Consider the following 9,296-nt stretch of genomic DNA (forward strand, 5'->3'; position numbering starts at 1 on the left):
GCCGCCTCCCGCCGCGCGGCCCCGCCGAGCCTCTGCCCCGGGGACCATGTTCCGCGCTTTCCCCGTCTGAGCGCTCAGGCCTCACGACCACGCGCTTCGTTGTGGGCCGAACTGAGTCCCCCAACCCCCGATGTGACTACTGGGAGATGGGGTCTTTAAGGAGGTCATTAGGGTTCATTGAGATCATTAGGGTGGGGCCTCGCCTGCTGGGACTGGAGTCCGTACCGGTGGAAGCGACACTAAGAGGACACCTGCACGGAGAAAGGCCCCATGGGGCGGGGGGGGACGCTGGCCCTCTGCGCCTGGGGAGAGAGGCCTCAACAGAAAGCCACCCAGCGGGCACCCCGATCTTGGACTTCCAGCATCCAGAGTGTGAGGAAATAAATTGTCGCCCATGCGTGGTACTTTATGATGGCGGCCCCGGCTAATACACATTTCTGTAAAAGGTTGCGGTAAATGTGCAAATACTCAAAGGCACGGATCTTGTTTGATGAGTATTGACCATTAATGCAACCATGTCACCCCAGAAAGTTCACTCGTTGCCAATCAAGTCCACCCCCAGACATCTCCCTAACGAGGCAACCGCTGTGCTGTGTACCCCCAGGTTAGTGCTGTCTGCACCCGGACTCTCCACGGATGGAACTGTAAGTGGACTCTGGCTGTTTGCACTCAGCACCACGTGTGCACGGTGCACCCACACCTTGTGAATCTGCAGCCTTGCTTGCCGAGCACCCCTCCCCGCGTGCCCCTTCTCCCACTGCAGACACTTGGGTGAGGGCCCAGTGTGGGGCCATCATGAATAAGGCTGCTGACTTCCAGACAATTCTGTGTGCACGTGCACGTGCACTCATGGCTCTTGGGGACGGGCTACCGGAGAGGGGCCTTAACTTCAGGGCACCGCCAAACGGTTCCCACGGTGGCCAGATCTTTTGCGCTCCCACCAGCAAGGCAAGGTCCACAGAGGCTCCCGGCCCTGACGATATTCAACATCCGTAATTTTTACTTCAGACTTGGGCTAAATAAGTATAAAACGACGTCTCATGGTCACTTCCCTGATGGATGACGTTGAGCATCTTTTCAGGTCCTCACTGGCATATCTCCATTTATCGACTTGCCTGTCTTTTGTCCCAGTTTTTCACTGGGCTGTGCTTATTGCTGCTTTGTAGGCGTTCCTTTTACATTTTGTGCAAATCGTTTGCCAGCGCCACGCACTGCATTCCTCTGCAGTCCGTAGCTTGACTGGTTCTCAATGGCACCTTTTGCTAAGCAGAAATTCCTCATTTTTCCTTGAGCTAGGTTTCTGCAGCCTTCACCATGTAGCCAGGGACAGGCAGGAAGGCCAACGAACTTCCTCCAGGTCACATGTTTTAGACGGCAGAACCATGGCCTGGGCCTGAGTGTCCAAAGCAGGGGCACTCCATGGCACTGCTCCAGGGCAAAGCCATGCTGCCTGTCCTCAGAGGGCCAAGCGAGGGCAAGTCATGTCCCCTCAGATTCTGTTTGTTCATCTGCAAACTGAGGTGTTCTGAGGACTTCGTGCTGGCCTCGAAACTGCCTTTCAATGACTGGCATATTTTTTGGATTGTTATGATCATCTGCAAGATGCTAAGTAAAGGAAAACTCAGCTAACTGTTCCAAATGTTTCCATGGCAGGTTTAGTGGTTTTCCTGTCTCAGCGAAATTCCAGCAGGTTATTTCAACATTTACTTAACTGTGCTGGGCACAGCTGGGGACAGTGAGAGCCTTCCAAGTAACAGGATAAATCAGGTCTCAGCAAAATAAAATTTAAAGTTGAGTCAAAAGGGAAAAAAAAGAAACAAACAGAAGCCAACCGCCAGCACCACGCGAGGACGGCGGCTGGGACAAATCGCCCCAGCCCCCTCCTGGGTCCCTTCCCACAGCAAGCTTCCATCTGCCGACCCGCAATCGACTCTCAAATTGTGCAAACTCGCCCCTGCATCACCATGACCAGCCGACTTCTAGCTGAGCAGAAAACACTGCACAGCGGGGCAGAGAGAGGCACTGTCTTCGGAGCCCACCGTCTCGGACCCCACCTTCCTCCTCAGGCAAAGCCCCTCCCCGGCTGCAGGTCTCGGCTGTGCCAGGGCTGACAGTGTCCCCAAGTTCAGGAGCCCGGCCGTGAAATCAGTCCTGCCCTCAGAGCTCCTGCCCGTTAGTGGTCCTTGACCTTAAAAGCGAGGCTTTCCTGCTCGGCTTCATCTGCAAACCGGGAACCACAGAAAATGGAGTGGGACCCCAGCTCGGAGCTCCCAGAAGACAAGAAGAAAAGCAGTCCCGCCCCCCCAGCCCCCTCACCCAGCCCCACGGCCACCCCACTGGCCGCCTGCCCTCCTGCCTCCGGGCCCTGCACACACCTGGGCCACTCTCCTCTCCCCATCTTGTTCACCCTCTGGGGCTCCCCTCCAAGGGCGTCCACCCGAGTGGGCCCCGCCCCCACAGTCACACTGCGTTTTCACAGGCTCTTCAATCAATGTCCTGCCACACAGGACTATGAGCTGGAGCTTGTGTGAAACATTCACTCACACACATGCACACACACATGCACACACACACACACACACACACACACACACACACACAGACACGTGTCATCACAGCCTATGGGCCAAGATGGGTGCGTAGGAGGAGGTGTGTGAAACTATGTACAGGCACACGCATATACACTCGCTGAAAAAACATGCACCCCACACCGCACACGAGGTAAAGTCTACACCAGCTGAATAGGTACAAAGGTGTCAGATGACAGCACCTCCCTCTCCGCAGCTCCCCTTTACCATCTGGAGCCTCCTGGGACCCCCTCCAGGTTAGCAGCCAGAGCTGCAGTTTGCTCTCTCCAGGGGGTGCAGCCCACCCATGGCGGGTGCACACCCCCACTTCAACTAACGACATTCGTTTTGTTCCGTGGTTTTTTCCACGAGGAAAGAAATGCAAATCCGGTTTGGTGATGCCAGGTCGAAGGGCCCAGGCACCTTCCGTCCTCACCAGCTTCCATCCTGCTTCCCAAGGCTGAGGCTCACGCTTCCCCGAGTGTGGGAGACCGCCCCCCAGCGACAGGCGGTGTCCCAGCACTTTAAGGTGTTCGCCCCTCTGGGGAGCAAAGCGACTGGCACATTTTTGCTTTACTGACATTTTATCGACGTCTCACGGTTTTGAGAACCTTTAAATATTTACTGGCCACGTGGGGTGGATGCTTCAGCGAGCTGTCTTTTCAGTATCCTGTGCCCAGTTTTCCACGTTGCAATGTCCGTCCGTGCTTCACTCAGCATGAACGCTGCGGCCCCTGCTCTGTGATCTCCGAGTCCCGTGTTCCTTCCGAACCTGCCGCGGTCGGTCTCCTGGCTCTGGTCTCGGGAGAGGGGAAATGCAGCCTGACCCAGGACCGGTTTGGCACCTCCCTCCCCCGAACGGGCAGCAGCACAAGGATGGTCAGGCTCCCTGCGCCCCAGTGGTGTGGCGGGCAGCCCCGGCATTGGGCGTGCTTGCACGACACTGACCCCAAGGCTGACTCCAGCAGGTCAGCTGACATGTGAACCCCGATCTCCTGGTCCCGGGACAGGAAATGAAGGGCCTGGCTGTCCTCGGGCATGGAAGACCCATCGCTGCCTGTCTGCACAGCTGCCGTGACCCGTCTCTCTCGTGCAAGGCCTGGTTGTCTGTCACTCATCTTCTGCTTGGCCAAAGTGACCCCACAATGCCTGAGTCCACAGGACCTTCCAGCTCAGCTCTGGGGCCTGGCTAAGCACAGGGTCTCTCCCCTCAGTGCAGGCTCTGGGCTAAGATCCCCCACAATCTAATGAACTGTACGGGGGGTACTGGGGGAGGGAACTGGGGCGCATTCCCACACTGCCTGTTCCAGGCCCCTCGCTGCCTGAACCCGTCCCCAGGCAGGATCGGTGTGACTAGGACATTCTGGGGAGGGGGCAGGGGAGCGGTCTTGTGTGGCCAGGCTTCCTCGGCCCAGGGGAGGTCTGGCCTGTCCCCTCGTGTCTCTGCATCGGGTGTCTCCAGGCAGCATCCCTGTAGCCGGTGTGACTTGTGGAAAACAAACGGAAGCCCGGGCGGTCCCCGAGGTCCTGGCCTCCCGGTGCGTGCTGCTGGGGCCCCTGCTCCACCTGGGCGGGAGCGCAGCACCCCTCGGCTGGAGTGTCCCCTCTCCGGCAGGCACAGCATGTTGTTTTCAAAGCTCCCCGTACACTGGCTAGATTGTTTATTTACATTAATGGACACTTACTAAGCACCTACTGCGCATCCTCCGCTTGATTACCGGAACAGAGGGACCAGCCGTCCCTCTGGCAAGTCACCCTGCAAGTCAGGTGATTGTCCTGGATGTCACTGCCACTGCCTGTCCAACCACCTCTAACTGCAGAGCAGTCGCTACTTCCACTGACTCACACTCCCTGACACTACACAGTAGTGGTGAAGGCCATCAAAGCCGTACTTGTGTTTACTGTGTGACTCATGGGGTGACAATTACTCAAACACAGGCACCTAAGAAATCTCGGGGCTGTGACTGTTCAGTGCTGACCCAGGCAAGGTGCCAGGCTAGATGGATGCAGGAAGATAAGGCCTCAAACGTTCACAGTGACACAAGCCACTCCTGTGAGCCTGTCCGGGGAACCCTGTCGCTCTGGCTGCGGAGTCCCTGACACGCAGAAGCACCCTCCACCGCCACGCCAGGGCTTCGGACGCATGGTGCTCAGACTCAGCGTCCACAATCGCCCCGACGTCGTTCACCCACGGACGCTGGGCTCTGACGGTGCCCGGCTCCACACGAACTATGCTGGATGACTGTCCTCCCAGGGCCTCGAGCTGCTGAGCCTCATCAGGACAGGGGCACCACCAAGGTGACAGACCCAACGTCCACTCAGCACTCAGAACATGAGGCACAGGTAACGTTTCCTTCTGTTTAAAACCTACCGAGTCCTCAGTGAAAAGGCCTCTTTCGCCGACGGGCACAGAGGCGATGCCATCGGCGAGCTCTCACGGTCCAGGCTGGTGTTCCCCGACTCACCTGTAAGGGGCCCCGCCTGCCTGCGACGTGGGGACCGCTGAAGCCCTGCGGCAGGGGCATTTCCTGGTGAGGAAACATCCTTCACCTCGTGGCTGACTTGAAATAGCAATGTAAATCTTTACAGCCATTGTCAACCACTGGGCTGGACCAATATGCAACTTAACGACTGAATCCCCTCAGGTGTCATCACCTGTGAGATGGACCAGTGCACGCACGCCCCACACAGAAGGCATCCCTTTCACAGTCGCTATCCTGGTTGTCCTGATGCTTCAGGCCTCAGGCTTGGGGACAGCAGCTGCCCTGATGTTACGGCCGGAGAACACGAGGGCTACCATGGCAGGGGCGTGCAGGATGGGGCCCAGGGGAGGTCTGGACACAGTGTGACCAGGCACCCGCCCGCAGGCCTGCCCGCTCACCGGTCCAGCATGGATGCGCTGACCGCGGAATGCACGCCGCGTACCTGTGCGCGGGCCAACGTGTCTCTTGACACGCCAACACACACGTGCACACACGTGTCACAAGGGGACTCTGGGGATTGTAACGTTCGCTCAAAAACGCAAGAATTAAAATGATCCTGCGAGTGATGACGTGGTTCTTTAATTGAAGGAAGGACCAAGACTGTCACGTCCCGAGACGCACAGGCCTCACCCAGGTAGTTATCGCCAGCCTTGGCCTCCTCGGCTGCCCGTCCGCTAACCTCAGTGATCTCCGCCAGTTCTTCAGAACCATGCGTGACTGTCCCCCGAGGAGACCCGCCACAGCAGAGTCAGAGGCTGGCCCCGGGCACGGCCGACCGGGCTCACTGGACGTCATCGTCATCAAAGAGGTCTTCGAAATCTGCGCCAACAAACGGAACACGGGTGACTGGGGACGTGAGGGGAAGAGCCGAGAAAATACCTGCAGAATGAATTGTATGGTCGTTCGAACTGGAGAAAACGCTACACGATCTAAAGGGCTCTGCCCGGGACAGAGTCTCGATGTCGTGCAGCCCGGGGCTCGGATACCGTCCAAGGGGACAAGGTTGTCGGAACGCACTTTACGCTCGTTTCTCCTTAGGCGACGATGTTAAAAAAACGCAGGCAGGGCGTGCTCTGGCCCACGTGGGCCACCACCTGGCAGCCGCGACCGAGCACCGTGACACGTCAGTGCCCACGCCGAGGCCGAGGCCTGGCCCCGGTGACGCGGAGGGGAGGCCACGCGGCTGGGAGGCCCGTGCTGTCAGGCACAAGCCCCGGCCACTGCAGCGGGGAGTCGTGGGGGCGGGAGGGAGGCAGCGGGCGGCCTGTGCGGCCGGCCAGCAAGCCGGAGCGCCAGTCTAAGCCCGTGACGACGGGAAGAAACATCGCAAACGCACAGCGCGCCACCTACGGGGCTCAGCGGGCACCGCCACGGCCACGCTGCCTCTCCCTCCACTTTCTCGTTTTCTAACTTCCCTACTACCAAGGACGGGCACCAACGGGAAAGAACCGACACCTCCCTCGTGTGGCCTGCGCGGCACAAGAACGGACCAGAAGGAGGGCGGGCGGGATCGTGTCCGAGGGGAGGCGGTGTCCCAGGGCCCCCGCCACACTGACGCGGTTGTTCCCAGCAGAGCCCCGTCTCTCGCCGCCTGGCCTGGCCGGAGGTCCTGCAGCTCTGAGCACTCGCTTCCCCGGCCCCAACCCCAGCTGACCCCTCGCCCTTCACCCCTCTGCTCAGGTGTCAGCTCTTAGAAATAACACCGCTCACCTCTGTCAGGGCCGTTGTCACAGAACTGTCCCTGCCTGTACCCCGCCGACCGCTCCATGACTTTGCACAGGGGGCGAGCCTCGGGCACAATCAGGGCCCCCCTGCCTGGGGGTCACAGGCCATCGGCACCTGTGTGTGGTGAGGAGGAGGAACTCAAAAGCCCACCTGAAGTCCCCGCGGCCCTCCCACAGGAAATGGCTTCCTGAGCACGGATGGTCACAGCCCGGCAGGCAGGATGAGCTTCGCGAGCCGTGGGTGGGCGGTGTGACGCGGGCACAAGGCCCTTCCGTGCTCCCTTTCCAGCCTGACTCGGGGAGTCTGACACCACCGCTGCTGACTGCGACCTGGCAGGGCAGCGGGCCCTCCCACAGACGCGCCCCGCATCAGGACCGCAGGGCAGGTGGGGGCAACCGCATGCACTTGACACTGGGACATGGTGCTGCCTCTGTACCCATGGCCAGCAGAGGATCATCAGGTGTGAGCGGTGGGCCGGTGCCGGGCCACACGGTCCTGCCGGGCTGGGAGCTGGCATTTGCACGTGGACGGCCCTGCGCAGGATGCAAACCTTGGCACGATTTGCTCCCCACCCCCTCATGCTCAGAGAATTCAGAGGAATGCTACTCAGTCCCCAAGGCTCAAATTTTACTTCCTGGTTCTGACAGGAGTTGGTGGCAGCCAGAAGTTGCCCCTGGGGAACAGCCGGACTCCCTGGAAATACGGAGCCTAACTAGGCGGTCTGCTTCTCCTGTCAGGTAACAACTACCTGACAAAAAGCCAGACAAAATGACCTGAACTCTGGCTTCAGAGGGTCTTTGCTTGGCTGCAACGTCTCAGCAGCCACTTACTAGGGACGAGAGCTCTGTGTGGCGGACACCTCAGGTCAAAGGTCGACAGAGAGCAGTCGTCAACCCCCCAGAAGACCACCGTGTGCTCCTGCTGACTACCCGAGGCCCCGTAAGGCCTGACACGACTATAGGAGCAACGCCTCCAGAGTCTGGAGGGGACCGAGACAACCACGCCCTCTAACGTGCGTGACGGCTTCGGTTACCACTGTGAACCTGGCAGAACTGCACACAGTTCTCGGTAACCAGCACTGAAGTCTGAAACATGAATGCGTCCTGGGTTCAGAGGGGTGAAGCGGGGGTACGGCTGTCCCTCTGCAAAGGCAGTATGGGGACAGAAACCTAGTGAGCCGCTGGGAAGGAAAACCAGCCATCAGGAGAGTGGGGACGAGAGCGCCAGACAGGGTCCCCAGGCCGTGCCTCCCGTCACAGAGACCTGGCCGTGGTTTCAGGTGTCCAAAAACATGTCTACAGCTCAAACTCAACGCCTGGAATGTAAGACTGGAAGCAATTTTATGCTATTTTTTCCTCCTGAAAAACAGGGCTGACTGCCAGCGCCAGCAGCCCAGATCATCATTCTACAGAAGCTGCACTGTGCTCCGAGAACAGCACGGAATCTGGCTTTGCTGTTCTCTGACCCAAATCATCCGTGTCACGGAGTCGCTCCACAGCGTCGTCTGCAGAAGAAACATTCAGATTAAAACTGGCACCCCCAGCCCCAGCATCCTTACCATTAAAAAAGTCTGCATGAACGGCCTTTTCATTGGCTGCCAAGTCCATCAGGAGCCCGGTGCTGCCTCCCGCCTGCGGAAGGGAAGGGAAGGCAAAGCGGGGTCAGCGGCATCTTCCGAGAGAGCCGGGGGTAAGTGCCCCCCACCACGCACTCCACGCACATGGACAGGAAGGACCCCAGAAGGAAGTGGATGGGGGTGTGGTGGACAAGGCAGCAGTCCAAGGAATTACTCCGCCAGCACCCTCAGTCCTACATCCCAGACCCCTCCCTGCCTGTTAAAGAGTCCAGCCATCGCCCCAAACACCACTGTCGTGCACCCCCAGAAGAGGTCTAGGGGCCCTGCTGGACACTGCCACAGAAGCTGTGAACACGTGCGACACTGAGCCTGACGGCATCTCTGCCCCGGGGCTGCTCCCTGCTCCCCCGAAACCTAAACACGAACCGTCTCCCTCTGGAGCTGGGCCTTCTTGCCCCTCCGCCTGCGGCACTCGGCTGCCCTGCTAAGCCTTTGTTGGGCCACCCCCAAGGCCCAAGGGCGCTTCTGTCACAGTGTCTGCAGTCAGCCTGTCACAGGCGACCCGCAGGGGCTCTGGGGCTGGGTCTGCCCCCTTAGCTTTGAGAGACAGGGGGTGAGGCTGACCTCGGGGAGCAGGCCTGACACTGGGAGCTGAGCCAGGCAGCGGTGACCAGCGCACGGAACAAACAGCAGACAAAACCTCCCTGTCACCACGATGGAGTGAGACAAAAGCGCAAGACCAGTGTCACTGTGCAAAACGCCACGCAGACGTGCCAGGTCACGTAAACGCCAGCCGCCCCCTCCGCCAGGCCCAGGGCACAGCCCCCTGCGCCTCGCGCCCCCGGGGTGCGCCCGTCTGACTGCAGGCGCCCCCGACTCCCTGCGACGCCGGCCCCACGGTCGTCACCGTCGCTGGGTCCTCGGGGTCCGACCTCGGGTTCGGGT

At 59.6% G+C, this 9,296-nt stretch overlaps 2 protein-coding genes across 2 annotated transcripts in view; both read right to left on the reverse strand.

Annotated features, from left to right (window-relative positions):
• The window catches only part of NDUFA10 (NADH:ubiquinone oxidoreductase subunit A10), a 32,894-nt gene extending 29,287 nt beyond the window's left edge, over positions 1-3,607 (reverse strand). The window contains exon 1 of the mRNA XM_025045430.1: positions 3,516-3,607. Within this exon, the coding sequence (XP_024901198.1) occupies positions 3,516-3,607 (92 nt within the window). The remainder of the gene's footprint in view (positions 1-3,515) is intronic.
• A 2,000-nt stretch (positions 3,608-5,607) lies between these two features.
• COPS9 (COP9 signalosome subunit 9) lies at positions 5,608-8,433 on the reverse strand (the record flags this gene model as incomplete). Its single annotated transcript, XM_025045431.1, has 2 exons — positions 5,608-5,869; positions 8,334-8,433. Coding segments are annotated over 2 exons (138 nt in total), but the record flags the coding sequence as incomplete, so codon positions are not given.
• Positions 8,434-9,296: the final 863 nt, after the last annotated feature.

Source organism: Pteropus alecto, unplaced genomic scaffold, assembly GCF_000325575.1.
Source record: "Pteropus alecto unplaced genomic scaffold, ASM32557v1 scaffold143, whole genome shotgun sequence".
NCBI lineage: Eukaryota > Metazoa > Chordata > Mammalia > Chiroptera > Pteropodidae > Pteropus > Pteropus alecto.